This window comes from Mesocricetus auratus, unplaced genomic scaffold, assembly GCF_017639785.1.
Source record: "Mesocricetus auratus isolate SY011 unplaced genomic scaffold, BCM_Maur_2.0 Super-Scaffold_100010, whole genome shotgun sequence".
NCBI classification, from domain to species: Eukaryota; Metazoa; Chordata; class Mammalia; order Rodentia; family Cricetidae; genus Mesocricetus; species Mesocricetus auratus.
In genome coordinates this window covers 79,056,092-79,077,672 of record NW_024429194.1, presented here as the reverse complement: position 1 = coordinate 79,077,672, position 21,581 = coordinate 79,056,092, and the positions used below count along the sequence as shown (strand labels likewise).

General features: G+C 50.5%; 1 protein-coding gene and 1 long non-coding RNA gene across 2 annotated transcripts in view; one reads left to right on the top strand and one right to left on the bottom strand.

Moving 5' to 3' along the window:
• Cerk (ceramide kinase) overlaps positions 1–17,356 on the bottom strand; it is a 52,231-nt gene extending 34,875 nt beyond the window's left edge. Inside the window, exon 1 of the mRNA XM_040754026.1 lies at positions 17,159–17,356. Coding sequence (XP_040609960.1) covers positions 17,159–17,300 — 142 coding nt within the window. The 5' untranslated portion in view covers positions 17,301–17,356. The remainder of the gene's footprint in view (positions 1–17,158) is intronic.
• Positions 17,357–17,366: 10 nt separating this feature from the next.
• Positions 17,367–18,265, top strand: LOC106020878. Its single transcript, XR_001196278.3, has 2 exons — positions 17,367–17,557; positions 17,862–18,265. It is a non-coding gene; the product is annotated as an uncharacterized LOC106020878 (long non-coding RNA).
• The last annotated feature ends 3,316 nt before the right edge of the window (positions 18,266–21,581 follow it).

The window sequence follows — 21,581 nt, the reverse complement described above, 5'->3', positions numbered from 1 at the left end:
CAGCCTCCAAAACAATACAGAGAAACCCTGTCTCAAAAAGCCAAACAAAACAAAACAAAACAAAACAAACAAACAAAAAAAAACTAAAGAAAGCAAGGAAGGAAGCAGTGACAGAGGTCGTGACTGCTAAGCACAATGCATAACAATGGAGTAAGATAAGCTTCCAATATTCAGAGGGCTGAGAGACGGGCAACACTCATGTATTACATCACAAAATAAAAGACACCAGTGACCCACTGGACAACTCACTTAAAAGAATGCCAGTGAGCCAGGCAGTGGTGGTGCACGCCTTTAATGCCAGTACTCGGGAGGCAGAGACAGGTGCTCTGTGAGTTCGAGGCCAGCCTGGTCTACAGATTGAGTTCCAGGACAGCCAGGCCTATTATATAGAGAAACCCTGTCTCAAAAAAACCAAAGAAACCAAAAAACAAAACCAAAACAAAACTCATTCAGAGGATTCAGAGGGAGGCTCGGAGAACCCAAGAAAGAAGAAGGCAGTGTCCCAGGTCATGTGCTGTGCTGGCCAGACCCCAAAGGCCATGCTGTACCAGGGGCACCACAAAGCCATGCAACCCACGTACATTCCATAGCTGCAATGGCACACAAGCCACGCCACAGTTCCTATGATACTGGCACTGTCCCTTGGTAGGAACAAAGCTCTAAAAACAGCATTACTCAGATACCCATGAGCATAACCCAAGGGCAGACTGGGAGGCAAAAAATAAAGAACTAGGGTGTCACATGAGTTGTCAGGAGGGACTCAGGTCCCGCAGGGAGGGACTGGGGAGGTCTGTGGTAAGGCAAGTGGCTCAGGAACTTCTGAGAGAGCCTCAGTAGGAAGACAGCAGCCACAAGGAGAGTAGGGGTGGGGGGATTCAGGGACAGGAATGTCATGGAGGGCCTATGAGACAATAGCATCTCCCTGCTGGGGACTGGGCCGAGCTGAAGGGAAGGTAAGGGGTAAGGCTCTGTCAATCACGAAAGGACAGTTCAATGACAGGTGACTTCCTATCAGGAAACTGGTCCAGCTGTGGGGCTTTGCCTTCTGCATCCCTGTGTAGCAGGCAAGGCCACCTCTGCACACAATGTCATGTTACAGGGAACTGATACTATCAGTCACAGAGGTCAGCGGGGACAACTGGGTGATGAGGAGTACAGAGACATTGGAGGAGATAACAGCTGGTCCTCTCAGGGCAGAATCCACCCCCCCCAACATGTGCTCTGCTATGCAGTCTAGATCGCATGGACAGGTGTCCACACACCCGGATGGCCTTGTGGACACTTGACATCAGCCACAGCAGCCGAGAATGAGGGGGGACCACTGGCAAATAACTGACTGAGAAGTGGGAATTCTGGGCCCTTTCTGTTGCCATAGAGTGCTAATATCTCTCTGGTAGGTGTCCTCAAACACTGCCAGCAAGGTTACAAAGTCCACAGAGACCTGAGATGAGAAGTGCAATTTTCCCAGCTGAGGCAGCCTGCGGGCCTATGTGATGCTGACAATAGCAAACAGGCCGCCCTGCAGGGATCTTTTACTAAGAAGGGAACGGAATGAGAAAGCCAAGGCTAGCCATAGCTCATCTGATCCGAGGATGGAGTCCTGGGCTGTCCAGGCAGCAGCTGGGATGCGCCCACAGCTGCCAATACTCTTGGGCCTTCCTGGCCCACAGCCGGAGCTTGCCAGGCAGCTTCTATGCTGAGGGTGTTACTCCAGGGTCTTCTGATCACAGGAGAACAGGGGTTGACAGTCATCAGACGAGTCCCCTTCCCTTTATAGAGTAGTGGCCTCCTCTAACTGTGAGTCAACTGTCCTCGATCATGACAAAAGATATTAAATACCTTTCCAGGGTCCCACAGTCAAACTAAGGGCCAGTCTTAGAGCAGGAGCAGTTGAGTGTCCAAGACACAAATTAGATGACAGATGCTATGGTCCCAAACCCCCATTAAGCAGTTCCCATCTGTCCCCACCTAGGTAGCACAGTGACGAGCCAAGCCTGCCACGCACTGTGCTGGTCACACACCTGACCTGGGGACACTGGGGACAGTGTCCCCAGGTGCTGCAGTCTGAAAACATGAAAGTAGGGCCCCCAACCTGTTATGGCTTCAGGGCTATTTCACTTTAAGCCCAGTGTCCAAAGACTACCCAATGAAGCAAGCGCCCACAAGTGTCCTTGCCTACCCCATTTGGAACTCTGGATGTATCCCCACCAACCTGGCCAATCCTGGGTCCAGCCTCGGACTCTTTATTACCAGCAATGGTTTTCAAATCATTCCACACACTTGACCAGAGGGCCTAGTCCACCCCAGTGCCTCCTTGCAGGTGACATGGGGACACAAGCTCTTAGAAGTCACTATTTTATTCAAGCCAGAGCAAGTTTCAGCTCCTGGCACTGTCTTTTGAGAAATCTACCAAACACCATTTTCTTTCAGGATCTAAGAGGTTAGAGAGCCACCAGCCCGAGTTTCACCTGCCTCCTCCAACCTTCAGGGCTCTGCCCAAGTGAGCTTCCGCACCTCCTCTCAGGGGTCCCCTATCTTTGCCTCATGAGCCCCCCCACTCCAGCTTCCGGGCCATTCCACCACAACAGTGACATGAATTGCAAAACAACTCACAAGCAGGGTGAGGAAGGCTGCCTTTAAGGGGTCTGAGGAGACAGTTCAGTAGATAAAGTACTTGCTGTGCAAGCATAAGGACTCAAGTTCAATTCCCCAGCATCTACTTAAAAAGTCACTTATGGTGGCACATCCTTGTAATCCCAGGGCTTGGGGTGGGTGGGTAGAGGCTGGAAAACCCCTGAGGTTCACTGGTCAGCCAGTCTAGTCCAAGGTCCCAGGAAGAGACCCTGTCTCAAAAAATAAAATGGGGGGGGGGGAGGACTGGAGAGATGGCTCAGAGGTTAAGAGCACAGGCTGTTCTTCCAGAGGACCTGAGTTCAATTCCCAGCAACCACATGGTGGTTCACAACCACACAACCATCTGTAATGAGATCTGGTGCCCTCTTCTGGCCTGCAGGTAGAACACTATACACATAGATATCTAGATAGATAGATAGATAAATAGATAGATAGATAGATAGATAGATAGATAGATAGATAGATAGATAGATAGATAGGTAGGTAGGTAGGTAGATAGGTAGATAGTTAGACAGATAGATAGACAGATCTTTAAAAGAAAAGAGCATTGGCTATTCTTGCAGAGGATATGGGTTCAATTCCCAGCACCCACATGGCAGCTCAAAACTATCTGTAACTACAGTTACAGGAGATCTGACACCCTCTTCTGGTCTCTGTAGACACCAGGAACCCATAGTGCACATAACATACATCCAGTCAAGATACTCATGCACATAAAATAAACATATAGATTTTTAATTAAAAAAAAAAAAGGTGGAGTGTAAGTAAGGGAGATGCTTGATGTCAGCCCCTGGCCTCTACACACGCACATGTACCTTCATACATGTTTCCCTCACATGCAAACAGACATGCACACGCGCCTGCACCCCCATGCATACATGCTTAGTCTTTGTTTTTTAAAAAACCCTACTCCATTTGGGGAGAACAGCAAATGGCTTGAAGGTCTGGTCTCTGCCTTGGAAAGGCACAGGCTTTTGTTTACGAGGGTACTATTCTAGAAAACACAAATAAGGCTGGGCTATCTTACTGGGTCTGGCACATCTCACAAAACCATATTTTAAACAGTTTTCACGTGTTTGAAGTTCAGCTCAGAGATGTCCCAGTCCCAGAGTTGTTCCGTCACTTTCCTGCCCAGTTCTTTGACCATGGGCCCTTTCTCATTTCCAGACAGCAGAGCTAAACCTGAATGCATCTTTGTACATTGTTTCTGTTCACAGTTCATCTTCTGACAATAAAACAATCCACATTAAAAACAATACTGGGAGGGGGGCTGAAGAGATGGCTCAGTGGTTAAGAGCACTGACTTCTCTTTTAGAGGACCCAGGTTCAATTCCCAGCACCCAGGTCCAAGTACCAGCACCCACACGGCATCTCACAACTGTGTATAATTCCAGTTCCAGGGGACCTGACACCCATGGCACAACGCCAATGCACATAAAATAAAAAAAAAAAACAAGACAAGCTGGGCAGTGATGGCACATGCCTTTAGTCCCAACACTTTGGGATGTCTGGTCTACAGAGTGAGTTCTAGGACAGCCAAGGCTACACAGAGAAACCCTGTCTCAAAAAAACCAAAACAATAGTGGTTCAAATAGGACAATGTCATAAATTCAATTTGTTCCTGTCTGATAAACCTTCCCAAACTTGGACTGCAAATCTGTAAGTGAGTCTTGGCTAGAACTGCAAATACTTTTGCTGACAACAGACAGATCCTCCTGCCCTTCTCTCCACACCAGGGTGACTCATGTGGTGTGCAGCTCACTATGCAACAGGCCATCACATTCCAGAGTAATCAGTTGCCCTTGGCGGGGGAGGCTGGCCTGCTGGTTCTTGTCATCGCGGGAGGTTGCCAGAGCCTTCTCCACAGCCTGCTGCAGTATTCACAGTCATCACATAGCCTCGCAGAGCGAGCGTGGACAGGCGCAAGCTTCCAGCACTTGCTGGTTCTGTTCTGTTTGTGTGCCCTGTGGTTGGTGAGCTGTGACAGAAAGCAGTGTCTGCTGCCAGCCAGTCAGCTGGGATGCCAGAGGCTCCTGGATGCTCCCACATGCCTCAAGGGCAGCAAGGTTCACCAGTGACCCAGGTACACACGCATGTAAACCCACACGTATCAAGAGTCAAGATAATGGGAATATGCCACTCAGTCGGCTCTCCCATGGCCACCCAGGAAGCCCAGGGGATAGAGACCCAGGCAACAAACTGGGCACAGTGGCACACACTTGTAATCCCAGCCTGGAGACTGGAGGCAAGGGGATGAGAAGTTTATCATCAAGGCCGCAACTGCTGCACACTGCTCTCTAAAAACTTGAAATCTGAGGTGAAAGGGAGAAGAGAAGATGGGACAACAGAGCCGTGCACCTAGTACCCTCTAGTATAGGTCATGCAAAGGCTGAGGCTACCTCCCCATGGAAAACAGGCATGAAGTGGCTCCAAGCACTGTGGCCTATATGCACCCAGTCTGTACAGGCACCTGTACAAGAGTGCCCCAAGAGAGCTGGATGGGGAACATGTCTCATTACCCGGCAATCAGATGGGAGTCAAATTTCCCTGGCAATAGGCCACTCTGCAGCATTTGCCATGTGAATACCTTACCTTCCTTAAAACCATAGGTAAGTGGTCTTGCACAGGGGCCCCAGGGAATGCAGAAATACCACATGGGCCCGGACTCTCTAAGTAACAATTATCATTTGAGAGTGGTCAGCCTGTCTGTTCCCTTCCTGCTGGCCTTTTCCACCCTGATGCAAACTCTGCCTACGGCATCATCCAGGGAGCTGACAACAAAGCGAATGAGACACAGGAGTCATTACATGGAAGCTCTGAGGTGGCTGTGGGCTCCACACACGCTGAGGCACGCCCGAAGTCTTTGAGCATCTGCACAGAGGGAAGCTCTCAGGGGAAAAAAAAAAAAAAAAAGCCGTGTCTGAAGTTCAAACTATGAGCTGGGCTCAGCGACAGAATGGGGCGCAATGGGGGAGGCGGGCCCAGGAAATGGGTCAGTAGGAACAATCTATTCTGAAAACACAGGCTCGACTCCTGGAATGGACTGGATGTACCTTTCCTTGCTCTCCCTCTTGGATGTCAGATACAAGACATAAGACGGCTCAGAGAGGCAGAGGGGCAGGGCAGCTGCCTGCAGTCTGGGGGCAGGAGAGGGACTGTGGGTTTCCTTTTACACCACAGAGCTCTGATCTGGAGTGGAAGAAACCACAGTCGGTAGCGCCAGTGTGCACAGACAAGAGCATCAACACATGGTGTGGTGGCGCACGCCTTTAAGGCCAGCACTCAGGAGGCAGAGGCAGGCGGATCTCTGTGAGCTGGAGACCAGCCTGGTGTACAGAGTCCCAGAACAGGCAGGGTTACACAGAGAAACCCTGTTTGGAAAAAACAAAAAGGAAAGAAGAAAGAAAAAGAATGCTAATAAAAGCCAGCCTCCTACAGCCACAGGGCAGGGCAGGTATGTCCTTTCAGGACAGAGTCTTGGATAAGAACCACCACACCCCACTGAAAAGGCCAGCCCTTCTTTTTCAACCAAGCCAGCTGTACTGAGCTTCAGGATGTAAGCACATTAGAAGTGAGACTAGAAACACTGTGATCATAACCGCTCATCAAAGTAAAGCAGGGGTGACCATGCCAACATCAGATAGACTTCAGACCAAGGAAGGCCTCCAGAGATGGAGGGCCCATTGTGTAACAGCAAGATGTGGCAAGTCTCCATGTGTGCATTAAAAATAGAGGCAGAACATGTAAGGTGGAAGCAGGCAGAACTGATGGGGGAAATAAATGAGTTCCAACTGTCCCCACACACAATAGACAGGACACTGGACTGGGGAGCAGACAGCCTCCTGCAGAACTCAACGTGGCCTTCGCGCTTCAAGGACATTCTTCTAAAAGTGGTGGGATGCAACCTTCCTGGGAGCTATCAAAACATAACACCAAAACTGATACAATCTGGGGGTCTTGATTGGGTTCGTTTTTTCTGCCACTTAAAGAATTAGAAGGCGGGGAAAAATTGAACGGAGATAGATAGTAGCAAAGAAACCTCAAGCACCCTAAACAGAATCAGCAGTGGAAAGTAGGCGATTACTGGGGGTGAGAACACACACACACACACACACACACACACACACACACACACACACACACACCAGACACACACTGAGAAAAAGACCCTCTGCTCCAAATCCAGTCTATTCTCCAGGGCTCAGGGTCTGAAAGCCTCAGAAGGGTTTTCCTCTCCTACTTTAGGCTTGGTCAGTTTGAGAAAAGCTAGGCTGGTTGATTGGCCCAGAACTATCATGTGACATGTCCTAAGTAGGCCTCGAACTTGTTGAGCCAGTCCATAAGTAGGGACCATCTGGCAAAAGACAAAGCCTACAAAGCATTTGTTTCATTTCGTTTTAAGCCGCCAGACTTTGGCTTCAAGTCAGGAGGGTGAGGAAGAAGCTAGCCATCTTGGAAATTCTCCACTTTTGTTACCTCGTCATGGCCCCTCTCCCGAATTGTCAGTCCAGCAGGGAGTCTGTCTACCTCCTAGTCTATTAAAACTATCTATCTAATCGGGAGACCCCCTAAATATACCTCAACTATCTACCTGCCCAAGGAGCCCCTGTGTTATACAGTGCTGCCCCATACCCACCCAGCAAAACAGCCACCATCACACATCATGATACTAGCTGTGCCTGCTGGCAAGAATCTATCCCAGAAGCCCTGTGAACTATTGGCACTTTCTTAGAGAAGGAGGGGGTGGGGGTGGGTCACCGGAGCTCCCCCCTTCCCCCAGATCCAGCCATATGTATACAGTTTTGCCCTAATTGCAACTGGTGGCAGATGGTGTGGTTCTGGGGTGAGGCTAGAGTATATAGGCTGGGGAAGGCAAGGAGGGAGCCATCATCCATGGTGGGTACAGACCTTCCAGAATGGCTGCTTTGGGGGATCACCCACACTCCTGCCTGTAACCTTTCACCTATGCTTTTTTTTTTTTTTTTTTTTTTTTTTTTTTTACGAGTCAGGGTTTCTCTGTATTGTTTTGGAGGCTGTCGGTCCAGCCCGGCCTCGAACTCACGGAGATTCACCTGCCTCTGCCTCCCGAGTGCTGGGATTAAAGGCGTGTGCCACCACCGCCCGGCTTCACCTATGCTTTCTAAGGAAGTCTAATGGACTCATTGGTTCTCTAGGGTGGATTTTGGTAGAATGGACTTTGGTTTGTTACTAGGAACTTATGAGGAGGAGGGATAACTTTGTTTCATTCTCTCCTCAGGATGAAAATTCGTGCAGAACCCTGGGCAGACCAGGGAAGACTGGCTGTGTGGAAACTTATGCCTTGTCCAAAACACTGGCTGGTTTAAGTATCTATGAATTGAACTGGTCGGAGAGGTATTACGGGGACCTAAGGCTCCACTGGTACAGAAGCTGTTCCTCAGAGGGGCTGAGCCCAGCCTATTCAGCTGGAAGGGAACCCCAAGTGAGCATGTTCCTCAAATAGCAGCAATTTTCCCGGGCATCAGTTGTTGCAATTTTTTTTTAGATTGAATTGTTTCTAGCCATCTGGATTCACTGCTTTTGCAAGACAATTCACTGTTAGCCCCTCTTTCCTAAAAAAATGAGTTAGGGCAGGCATTGGCAGCCTATAACCACAGCCCCAAATCAGGCTGCTGGCTGCCTTTGTAAATAAAGCTGTATTGACACACAGCCATGACCCTTTGTTGATAGGTGTCTGTGGCAGCTTATAAACTCAAAACTCAGGGCTGAGTAAGTAACTGGATGACTCATGAAGCCAAAGAAACTTCTGTTAGTCCCTTTTAGACAATCCTAGCTTTAAAAACACACTTTGAAACAGGTCCTCACAGCTAGCCCGAGTGGCCTGGCACTTCCAAGTCTCTTGTCTTAAAGACCTCAGAGATCTGGGATTACAGGCAGGGAATGACACACTCACTTGCTGATTTTTTAGATTGCCACTAGTTAACCACGAAACCCAGTCAGAATGATTACAGGTTTATGACTATCCAAAGGCCAGTGAGACCAGTCATCTCTCAAGAGTCACTGAAACGCCAGTAGAGGCTGCTGTCTCCCAGCCTCGGCCAGGTGAGAAGCTTCCAATACAAAGGTCTTCATGGTCACTGGACTGATCGGGAAGGAGACTGTTTCCGACACAGATTGATGTGATTACTGATTATTTCCTGTGCAGACACTGCAGCGGAAATGTGCATATCATCGGCTTTATGTAAATTGACTGGTGCTACCGTTTCTGACCTCATAAGGGGACATGCATGAAGTCTGCACAGCCCTGCTAGGTCGACACCTCACAGGCAGCACTTTACACGAGCACCCTTCACGCCAGGGCAGTGCAGGGGTTTGCACAAACCCTTCGGCCTCCTCACACCCAGCTGGCTTCCAACGCACATTCCTTTAAAGCAGTGGTTCTCAACCTCCCTAACTCTGCGACCCTTAAATACAGCTCCTCATGTTGTGGGGACCCCAACCCTAAAAACGTTTTGTCACTACTTCATAACTGTAGTTTTGCTACTATTATGAAGCTGATATGCGGGAAATATGATATGCCACCCTGTGAAAGGGTTGTTTGACCTGCCAAAGGGGTCAACTGTTGGGAACTGTTGCTTTAGAGGGAAGGAAAGGTGGGTGAACGTCACCCAGCAAAAAAAAAATCAACAGAAACCCCCTCCTCCTGCTTCTCATAGTGATGACCTCTGTAACCCCACCACTACGACTTCTGCATCTCCCATGCCGGTGAGAGAGTACCAGGGGACTGAGCTAGGGGCCAAAGCCCTCCTGGCAGAGGGAGGGCCTGAAGTCTGACCCCACTGCTGAGCAAGGATAGTGAGCCTTCCCTCAGAGGATGGAGGGGCCCTTGAAGAGCCAGGAGGCAGGTGGAAGAGGGCTCTGGCAAGGAGCCTGCCCCAGAGAAGGCGAGGAAAAGCCCCCTGGAGAGCAAAGCACATTTTGGTCTGGAGTGAGAGGAAGGCTGGCACAGGAAAGTAGGAGGGAAACACCTTGGTTAGAGAGGACCGAGGTGAGAATGCCAGGGACCCAGGGCATTGCCAATGGCTCAGCTGTGCTGGCGAGCAGGTGTAGGGGAGGTGAGCTAAGGTCAGGGTTGAGCCATGGAAAGAGGTCCACGACAGGTAGCCTTGGAAGGTGGGCAGCTATGTTTCCACAGAGGGCCATCAGACATCCACAGCACTGACCTGCCGGCAGGACTCAACTGGCGGAACTGTCTTTTCAAGTTTCCCGTCCTGACGCCTGGGATTCGTTCATCACAGGAGTGTCCCCAAGGGAGGAAACAGAACAGAATGCAAAGGATCCAAGGCCAAGGTCAGAGGTTGGAGAACAATGAACTTGTAGGCAGCAGCTGTCTGAACCAGTCAGTGGCCAAAAGAACGAACTGGGCTCAGAACAGAGAGGAGGTCTGAGACCGGAGAGAGCTGACACACAGACAGCCCAGCTACAAGAGCAGTCAGCTCACGGTCCTCTGTGTTGTGTGAGATGTGGACTGTGACAGTTGGAACCAAATCTTAAGAGAGGGCAGAGACAGCTCTTTCCCGTGGCTGGCAGTGTGGAGGCCACACGATGCCTTGAGTCACGAGAGGCTAAACCAACAAGAGTGTCAGAGCTCCGGCAGCCTTCCTCATGTCCCCAGATGGGTAGACACAGTCAAGCTGTCCAAATATAACGAAATGGCTCCCTATGGTGAGAACTGGCTACACACACCACACACTTCAAGGCCTACCCCAACAGTACAGGGGTGGGCTCCATGACCAAGATCTATGGGGGTCCACAGGAAAATTTTGTGGGGCCTAGCCACTTAGAGTGTGGCCCACCACGTCCTTCAAGCCCTACAAGGGCTGAAAGTGGAAGAAAAGGGCCAAGATGAGACCCTCAAGCTAAAACAGCTCAAGGACAGATCTGGACAGAGGCACTGGACAGATGGCAGCTGCCAATGAAAAGAACAAAAGGATCTGTGCTAATAAAATGGCCAGAGGGAAGAGGGAGGGCTGACAAGAATGCGGGAAGGTTGGGGAAGTTTAAAGAAAAAATACCAGCAAGGTCCAAACAAACACAGATATTGTATCTTCAAGAACAGAAGTGGCCTACAAACACATGTTAGGATACATGACCAAAAATGGGATTTTAGGGTGTGGAGTGGAGTGGAGTTCGTTAGCAAAGCAGGCACTTAGCATGTGTGAGGTCATAGGTTCTACCTTCAGCGCCAAGAAAGAAAAAAATAATTGGATGTTAAGTCAAAGAAAATGATTTTCATATTTAAGATATTGATATTGCTTTCTCAAAACAGCAGAGCAGTTACTGCTTTGGTCCTCCAACTGGGCTCCCTACCACAGTGGGTTCCTGAAGCCCCTCCAGCAAGGATGCTATGCAGCGCGACCTCCAGTCCACAGGCCGGGCACAGCATCCACTCAGGTGCTTGGCCTCCACTCTGGGATCTGTTTCCATGAATGGCATCAATCTGTCAATCATCTATCCATTTATCTTCTATTTATTGATCATCTACTCACCTATCAATAATCTATAATTTACTTGTCTTTCAATAACTTATCACTTGTCTATCAGTATCTTTTTATTGATATGTCTATCAATCTGTCTTTCTGTCATCTAATATATCAATAATCTGTCTATCAGTCACCTAGCTGTCTATCATCTATTCTTTCATCCACTGCATTGCTCTGATGGAATGCCTACGTCTTTCAATATTTTTGAAGACAAGGTCTCACTATACAACCCAGGGTGGCTTTGAACTCATGTCCTCCTACCTTCATCTCTCAAGTGCTGGGATTATAAGTGTGCGTTTCCATGCCTGATTCCTTCCTCTTCTCTACCAATTTGGTTTTGCTTTGAAACAGGAACTCACTATATATATATATAGTCCAAGTTGGTCCTGGTAGTCATCCCCTTTCCTCCCAAGTGCTAGGATTACAGATATGTACCATGAGATCTGACTTTAATTTTCATAGATGCTTAAAAGTTTTACACATACACACTTTTTTTTCTTAATTTCAGTATCTTTTTGTTCATTTATTTCTCAAGACATGGTTTCTCTGTATAACAGCCCTAGCTGTCCTGGAACTAGCTCTGTAGATCAGGCTGGCCTCCGACTCACAGAGATCTGTCTGCCTTTGCCTCCTGAATGCTGGGATTAAAGGCTTGCACCACAACTGCCCAACATCTTACAGTTGTCTTACAATTTCATATAGTCATATAGTTTTGCCTTTCCTGTTTCCATGTAGGCTAGGAAGGCCTGTCTGCCCTTCATGGCATCTTAGGTTTCATGTAGGAATTTGCTTATCTATAATCCCCCTGACTCTGACTTTAGGAAACTTCCTCCGACTAATCATTTACAAAGGTATTGGAGAGTGTGGTCATACCTGTAATTCCAGCATTTGGAAGGCTGAGGTAGGTTGGACTGTTTCAAGTGTGAGGCCAACCTGAGCTACATAGACCAGACTGGGTTGGAAAGGAAGACCCAATCTCAAAACAGCAGCAGCAAAAGTTTGGTAGAAACTTTTCAGATAATAAAACACAACAAATAAAAATCATGGCTTGACACAGTCCTTAATCTTGATCTAGTTGGATCCTGTTTTCTCCTTTAAAGTTGCACACAAGAGAAAGGGAAAGCAGATGTCCCCAAAGGATCCCAGAAGCCAAAGATGAAAACAAGTCCAAGAAGGAATTAATGTGTAAACTACATGTGCATACACACACACACACACACACAAATATAATTTAAGCCAAAAAGAATTAATCATGTTCACATGGTGTCTAAAACTAGTAAGGAGCCAGGCGGTGGTGGCAGATGCCTTTAATCCCAGCATTTATGATGCAGAGGCAGGTGGATCTCTGTGAGTTCAAGACCAGCCTGGTCCACAAAGTGAGTTCCAGGACAGCCAGTACTGTTACACAGGAAACCCTGTCTTGCTTAACAAATAAATAAATAAACAGATAAATAAATAAATCCAGCAAGAAGAGATGAGCCATCAGGCAGACTTGGGCTGTGTGGCTGTGTTTCTATGAGCCATTTGTAGACTGAAACCTGTCCCTTGGAGACAGGGGGAGGGAGAGGCTGTGAGTTGTGGCTCCCGTACCCTATCTTGGCTATGTTTACACAGGTGCGAAGTTATCAAAACACTTGGAACTGCGCCCTTAAAATATGAGGGTTTTATTGCAGGAGAAGCAGATCTCAGTGAGGCTGCTCTTTTTAAAAAGCCATGTTTCACAGCAGCAAGATAATATGGAAAACAGCTTATAGTTATTGCCCTAGTTTTCCTTTTGTGCATATTTGCATATACAATCACCCAAGCATTAAGCACTTTGTGCATATAACACTAGTTTTTCCGCTTTCTAGATTTTTTTAAAGAAGATTTATTTTTATTTTAAAATTATGTCTGTGTGAGAGACTAAGTGCAGATGAGTACAGGTGCCCGCTGAAGCTGGAAGCGTTGGCTCTCACCCTGGAGCTGTAGTTACAGGTGGTTGTGAGCTACCCCGATGTGGGTTCTGGGAATCAAACTTAGTTAGGTCCCCTGCAAGAGCCGTACATGCTCTTTTAACTACTGAGCCATATCTCTAGACTCAAGGTTTTATTAAATCAGCATTATTTTTTGCAAAGGGCCTGGTATCTGCTAGGCAAGCACTCTACAGTTGAGCTATACCCTCAGTCTCATGATTTATTTTTGTGAGCTTGCCCATTCTTGACCCACGGTGTGTGTGTGGAGGGGGGAGACGGTGAGGATGTAGGCAAAGACAGCAGTGACTTGCCCATGAATTCACTGCCAGCTTTGGGGCACCCAAGCAGAGGCTGGTAGAAGATAAGGGAGGTTCTCCCTACAAAGGTGGAGCCTAGGCAGTGGTCCCAATGCCATTCTTTTTTTGTTTGTTTGCTTTTGTTTTTGTTTTCGAGACAGGATTTCTCTGTATTGTTTTGGAGGCTGTCCTGGAACTAGCTCTTGTAGACCAGGCTGGTCTCGAACTCACAGAGATCCGCCTGCCTCTGCCTCCGGAGTGCTGGGATTAAAGGCGTGCGCCACCAACGCCCGGCCCAATGCCATTCTTGAGCCCTCTGCACACACAGACGCACAGCAAGTACTATGAAAGAACAAATGCAGAATTGATAATGAGCCTTATTGCAGCCATGGGGAGAAGCTCAGACATCACTCCAGACTGCCTCAAGTTCAACTAGTGACCCACTTAGGGAAGCCCCCCCAACCCCCCACATTTCCTGTTTTTAGTCTGCCCCACTTCCGCTTAGGCTGCGGTCTGGAGAAACACTTGCTGGATCAGCTTCCTTCAGTGCCGATCTCCCCCTCCCAAGATTGAGTTCTTATCTCTGTTGCTGGGCACTTGGCAGAGAGCCAGCATGACTCCCGCCCCAGAAAGCGTGTGCCTGGGTTCAGAGCCTGCTTCTGCTGTGCACTAGGCACCTAGGGACACAAGCAATTCGTATCTTCCAGTTCTCTAAAGCAGGAGTGAATGAGGAATAAATGAAACACCCAGCTGGGTGCCCAGTGTCACTAAGGGCTGTCCTGGAGTTCCAGGGCTGCCAGCCTCTCACAGGTCCTACAATCTGCTTTTGCACAATCCTTTGTCCACGGTTCCCAACCCAGGCAATTCAGGTGTGTCCAGACACACCTTGGGGGAGTGGCAGATTGGAAGTGCCGCTGGCTAACTGAACTAAATGTGCCATGAACTGCTCACAGCCTGCTCTCCTGACTCCACAGACTACAAGCTCACCTTACTCTAAGAAATAGGCCTAATTCTTTGGGAGGTTGAAAATAGGTGTGGGGGTAGGGTAGGAAGGAGGCATCTTGGTTCTCCCTTTCCCTCTCTCCTAAACTAGACTTTGCCAACTTGTTTTTGTATTCACATGGAGGTGGAGAGTGCCGGGAAAGGGGAAGAGAGCGGGGTACTTTCTGGGACAGCCTACCAACTGGTCCCCCACAGCCAATGCTAGAGAGGACAGGTCTGTTACACTGCCCTCAGGTGACTATGGATGAGCCTACACAAAAGTAGCTCCACACTTCACAGGGGTGATGCAATACTCTCTGTACAGAGCTGGCCAGCTGGGGAAGCCACCTGCCAGCAAAAACAAGCAGACCAAGAGTGGACGCTGCCAGCAAACCAAACCTAGAATGTGGGCACCAGAAACTGCAACTGTGCCAATATTGTCAACAGGCAATGGATGATGTCCCACCCAGCCCATGAAGGGAGGCGGGCCCTGTCCATGCATTTATATCCTTCCAGACTCAAAAGAGGCAGTGCTATATATCTCATGGGGTTGGGTTTGCTCAGCTGCAAGTCCCAGCTGGGCCAGCAGAACACCCCACCTTGGAGCCCATTTGGTGTGTGTGACATGAAGCAGAGGTTGCACACACTGAGCACCCCATGCAATGGCATTCTTATCCTAAGCCTAGACTCTAGGCCCTAGAGGCTTACTTACCTGCAATTCAACCCACTCAAGCCTAGGCAGAACGATGGTAAAGCCAGAGAACAGGAGAGAAGTGGCTCTGGGAGGTAGCGCCAGGGACACATAGGAAGACTTCAGGGTCATCAAGTCCCAGGCACTGAGCCACAGAAAGTCACTCTGAAGACAATGCTGCTTTGATCCCAAGGCCAGAAACCAGGTTGGTCACCAGTCTGAGGTCACCTTAGCCCTACCTATCTTTAGCTCAGTGTAGTTTGCAGAGTCTTGAGACACAATGTCAGAATACTTACATTCCCCCTACCCACAGGACACCAAAAAGCCATTTTGGGTTGAATGAGTAAATGGATGATTGACATGCCAAACTCAGAACGTCTACCAGGGAGTCCTGACTCCCACGACTCCCACTCCCAACGATTCTTAAAAGAAAAACCCATGCTTCTCCCATAGGTACCTTCGCAAAGTGAGGGTCAACCCCACTACACTCAAGCCTGCCTATCTCCACCATCTCCACCTAGACTGGGCCAACTGTGTCCCTCCCACTCTGTTCTGCTCCTTCTCTCTCTGTCATCCCTGAAGAGATCACCAGGTCTGTGTAAAAAGTTAAGCTAGATACCACCTTTATCCAGAGGTTCCCTTTATACCTACAATAAAGGCCAGTGCCCACCTCAGCCTGCCAGGCTGCAGGAGTCCTAGACCCTCTTCTCCAGCTGTTCCCCCATCAACCTTGACCCTGACACAGCCATGTCTTAAGGCTCTTCCTGCCTCTGAAAGGTCCTCCCCATCCCATGTACACATCAACATTCAGTCTCTCCAGGTCTCTGGGCAAATGCTATCATGTAGTTGAGACCTGCTCAGCCCACCCTGTCCTGGTCAGTGACCATCTTTTGTGGCTCACCCTCGATACCTACTCTCAGAGGCTCTTCTCAGAATCCAAGCCCATCAGACACATTAATCCCCTTGTGTCCCTCTGTGCCTCCTTAAATGGAAAATGCACCCCCATTGCATCAGACTTCACATGTATTGAACCCAGACTAGGATACCTAGGCCCATACCTAGCAGGCAGGCACTCAAGGGGAGCTTACAGATCATGTTTGCTGTGTGTTGGCAGAGCCTGTGTTTAGCAAGACCCAGGCCTTGGATTCCATCATCCTCAGCAAAGAAAGAGGAAGAGAGAAAGCAAACTAAAGTTGGGCTTGGTGGCACATGTCTGTGATCCCAGTTTGAGGCTGACCTGAGTCACACAGGGAAAACCAAAATCAAACAAAACGCAATGAATGACTGAAACTGAATACATCCACAAGGCCACTCTTGGGTGCCCCCACCCCTGGAGTCCACACACAATCTTCTGTAATCCTCCTTTTAAGGAGGATTCAATGACATCTTTATAAACCTCTGCCAATCCCTAGGCCACCAGACAGACCTGCAACAAAGTCCAGAGAGAGGCTCCAGTGCCCTTGTACCATCTCAGCCACTGCCGGTGGCTTGCACCTTTCCTGAGCTACTCTTCTTTCAGTCCGGAAGGCTTCTGAGCAGGGTGCATCCCCCAACAGAAAGTCAAAGCTCCCTGCTCAACTGCCTAATCACTGAAAGTCCTTACCGGGGTACCTCTGGGCTTCTCCAGTAGAAAAGCTTGTGCTTGTGCTTGGTTTCACTATATTGGAGAAAGGAGGTGACCAGACACCAGTCTTGGCCAGGTGTGCCTGAGCATCCGAAGGACAGCACCAGCAACAGACTTCCCCTGGGATCCGGCAGATGCGCTGGGGGCTGCGGACGCCCGCCCTTCCCCTCCCCCTCCAGCACCTCCAGAGGCTTTGTCATCCCAGTTCCTGGAGTGTCTGGGCCCTCAGCGCCGGGACGGTTCCCCGCCAGCGGCCGCAGAATACTCAGAACGCCCGGCACCAGGGCCCTGCACCTCGGGTCCCCGGCGCCTCGGGTGCCCTGGCCGCCTCTCCCGGTGCCCTGGCCTCTTCTTCCCTCCCGGGTTCGCCCAACCTCGGCTGCCCTAAGCGCTCCGACTGCGCAGGCCCTGGCGTGGATGCAGCACCAGCTCCATCAGTCCCGGACTGCCACACTCACCAGCACCGGGCGCGGAGGGCCCGGTCCCCGGACTCCGCCACCAGCGTAGCAGCGCCCGCGCGGGCTCCAGGCTGACGGCGCAGCGTTCCTGCTTCACCCACAGCACCGACTGCAGCGGCTCCGCCGCCCCCATCGCGCCCATCGCCGCCGGCGCGGCCTCGTCCGCCGGGCGCGGGGCGCGCGGACGCCGGGGGGCGCGGGACCGTTAGCGGCCCCTGCAGTCAGCCCGGCGGTGTCGCGGGGAGGCGGGAGCGGGAGGCGGCGCTGCGTCACCCAGTACGCAGAGAGGGCGGCGGGGACCCGGGGCGGGGTGTGGGGACCCGGGAGGAGACTACCAAGATGAGACAGGAGACGCTGAACTTGGGGACTCAGAAGAAGCAGAAGATCGAGGGAGCCTAGGTTGGGACGCAGAATAGGCCTAGGAAGAAACGGGAGGGGTCAGAGGAGGCAGCCGAGGGGTCTGGGTGTGGGGAGTGCGGTCGAAGCGACCGGGTGCTCTGGACGTCGCGAGGCTGTGGCTCTCTGTTCCTGGGCGCTGCTAGGTCTGCACGCGCGACGGGCGGGGGAGGGGTTGTAATGACAGGCGGGGTGCCCAGCAGCGCAGAAATACTGCTCAAGAGGTCGTGTGCTGGTGGTGGGAGGCTTTGGAACTGCCGGTGTGTGCCGACGAGCAATGTGACCTTGGGCATCGGTCTCTTTTTAGGTCCTGGTCTCCTGGCGGCTGGGAAGAGTCCTGCAAGCTGGCCCCAGCAGGCAAGGGAAGGCTGGGAGAAGAACAGAGAGCCACCTTCCAAGGCCTTGAAGCTCAATCTGTAGATGGATGTGGATCTACACCCACCAGAGGGATAGGGATGGAGTTTTCATGTCAGTCACCTGACTGTTCCCTCCCTAACGGGCCTAAGGAACCTTAGTTGCTATTCCTGATGGGATGTATCCCTGGACTCCCCCTCTCCCAGCTAAAGGATCCCAAGGCACAGTAGGGCAGTATTCAGCACTGCCTTGAAAGCATGTTCACCCATCTCCGTGAAAATTCCATAGGCATATGGGCTTGTCCCTTACTGTCTCCAGTATCTAAAATGGTCACTGCACACAGTGTTACTAATCAAATATTGGTTGCACGATGGCATCTATTCACAACTGACCAATGTAGACGGTCTAAGAGTGCAGAGCTCTGATGTGACAGAGCCAAGCCTCACAGAGAAGGTTCTGACTTCAAGAAGGCTGGAGAGTCACCTGTCCTCTCTGTCAGCTCTCCTGCTGCTGCACTGAGGCAGAGCTGACTAAGTCTACCTTGCCGCGCTGCTGTGCCTGGTACTGGATGGCTAAGGTTCAGGGCTGATCCTGTCAGTGCCCTGTGTCCGTCTGCAGTGCAGTAGCAGCCATGAATCACTCGCTTCCTGGAAGCCCAGCCCAGTTCTAGATTCCAGGATAGCCCTGTAGTGTTGGTTAGGCAGAATCCTAGCCCCACCCTTGAGCAAGCTGGACCTGATCTAGCTCAGTGGTTAGTTGTAGGAAGGGTTGTTCCAGCTCTTTCCTTCCAAAGCTGTCATGATGAGGCTTGGAGAATGTGGACATGAAACCTGGTGTCATTGCTGGATGGGTGGCGCCACCACTGTTACATGTTGTGGGTTGTGAGAGGCAAGGGCGTCTGGGGCCAGGGACTCTAGAACACTAGCTTCTTTGTTGGGGCCTCTTCTTCTGGATTTCCTGCCCCTTCACATTTAATCATACAGTAGTTTATTTATTATTGTTGTTTATTGGTTTTTGGTGTTTTGAGACAAGGGCTTCTCTGTGTGACAGCCATGGCTGTCCTGGAACTCACTCTGTAGGCCAGACTGGCCTCTAACTCAAAGATCCACCTGCTGAGATGAAAGGTATGACCCCACAATTCTGTAGCCAGACAGGGTTCCCAAGAGGGCTTGACCCAACCCTAGCCCTACAGGGGTTCCTTCCAGGAAGACACAGTCACACAGACCACAAAATACTAGAGAATCTGAGGAGGGACCCCTATGTGGACTTACAGCCACTAGTGAGACCCAGGGTCCCCCAGTGCAAGCTATGGACTGAATTGTAACCCTATTCAAAGTCCAAAGCTCCAAGTTTGAGTGCCATGGATAGTGACTTATTTGGAGACAGGGCCTTTAAAACGGTGATTAAATGAGGCCTTCAAGGGGTGGGAAAATAGCTTAGTCCATGGACAGAGTTTGCCACTTGGCCTCCAGACATACTCACCCACATATGTGCATCTACACGCATATGAACACATGTGCAAACAAGTTAGACCATTAGGGTGAACTTAATCCAGTTTGAGTGGTATACTTAGTATAGGGGAGATTTGAACACAGATGCCAGGACTGTGTTCAGAACACAGAACATGAGAAAGGAAAAGTACAAGAGGAATAGCCGTCTGTAGGCCTCAGAAGACCCAGCCTGGTTGGACTCTTGGTCTTAGGCTTCCAGCCTCTGTGAACCAGCATCAGGAAGCAGCGCTAGGTGTTGAATCAGTGGTGACCCTGACCAACTAATGTTTTAGGCTGCTAGCCTGAGTAGCTGCAGTTCCAGAACTGGCTGGGGAGCCTCTGCCAGGGGAGAGCAGCCTAATGAGGACTGTGTTCTGGGAGGACACACTTGGTGAAGCTGAGATGAACAGTATGGACTGGCTCAGACCCTTCAGGCTGTGGACCATAATTGGGGGTGGAAGGAAGGAGGCTGCTGTGTCCACAGCCGCTGCCAGGCCTGCCCTCCCACACTGCCTGTGAACCCCCTGGGACTCTTCAGTTGCTGGGTGTGAAAACAAATGGCAGAACAGCTGACAGAGCCTCCGAAACACCTACACAGCCTGAATCAGCCCTGGGAGGTGGGCCTCTGCACTGGAATGCACATCCAGCTCGCCTGATTGCTCCCCCATGCCACCTGACTCACTTCTTCCCTTGCTGGGCTCTCATCCAAACACCTTCCATGTCTATTTAGAAGGTCCCTACCCAGCTGCCTTACCCACAGCCACCCTCTTCATGCTGTCACAGAACTTCACCTGTGCCTCGCTCCCTACAGCCAATGATGCCCCAACCTGTTGCTGGCCTTGGGCATGCACATCTGGGCTCAGATTTAGAGGGACCCTGGGTAACTAGGAAGACCAGGAACATAGCCTCAGCCCGAACAGCCTGGAGCCTCCTGAGCCAGACACTGGCCACCCCCAACCCCCGTCATATGTCCAGTCTACAAGTGGAAGTATTCAGTTTTGACCTGACACTTGGGGTCATGTGAATCTGGGCATCTGGCCAGCTGTGGCCAGCAACACCCTCTCTCCTGGGTGTTCTCTTGTACATAGGCTGCCTGGCTCCTGAGGTCCTGTCTAGTACTGCACATTACCTCTAAACATGAGTGTCCCTCCCATTGGGTCACGCACCAGAGAGTTGTTCAGGCACTTGCAGCACCTTCCAATTGAGTTCTTTCTGGGCTCTAAGCCCCCCTTCCCCCAAGCCCTACCTCCTAGGAGCCCGAGCTCTTTTTATACTCTGGCCTGCCTGGTTATCTTCCCAAGCTTCCTCCCTGATGAAGTCAGCAGGACTAATTGACATCAGAAACTGGGACACTGCTGGGCGGGCCTAGGGGATCCGGCAGGCCATACCTACAGGCTGCCAGGAATGCTGCCCTCTACCCTCCACCATCGAGGAAGAGCCTTCCAAGCACTACCTGTCAAAGCTGACTGCCTGGAAGGCGTGTCCTGGGCTTGGAGGCCCAGTGTTTGAGAGGCAAGCTCATGGTTCACCAAATGCACAACTATAACTGCCTTCGGGAGTCAATGACTGGAAACGCCCATTATCTACTCCATTTTACAAATGGAAAAGGGAGATTCAAGAAACCAAATTGACAGGCTCAAGTTACAGGAAAACGGTTAGATGGGCAGGTACTTCGAGTTCTCCTGCCCCCAACACCTCAGAGTTGAAATGGAAAGTTAGAAAGTAGCATAAACCGAGGTCAGTGCTGTCCGTGGACAACACTTGCTTCTTGGGAATCGCACTGGGTCAGTCAGTCCACCTTTTAGGGCAGAGAGGAAAGGAAAATTCTGGCAAAAGTGTCTTTTCCCATCTAAGAAATCCAGGCTTGAGCTGAAGAGCAGGTGGCCCTCAGTGTGACAGAGCCAGATAAATCTGAACAGGAAAGGCTTTGGAGTAGATCTTGCCCAAATAATCCTGAACTGGAGACAGGGATCATGGCTGGTTATGCCTCTGGACAGCTCGGGGAGTACCCTGGGGGAGTACCTTGCTGAGACCAGACTGGTTTGCTTTGAGTCTGCAAAGGTCTCCAGACCTGCAGAGGTGACCGGTCCTGGGCAGGGACAGGAATTGAATACTCTGCTTAGCTGGAGCTCATGTGGTCCCCCAAGGGCCCCGTGTCCCCAAGGCAAGGAGACAGCTTTGTG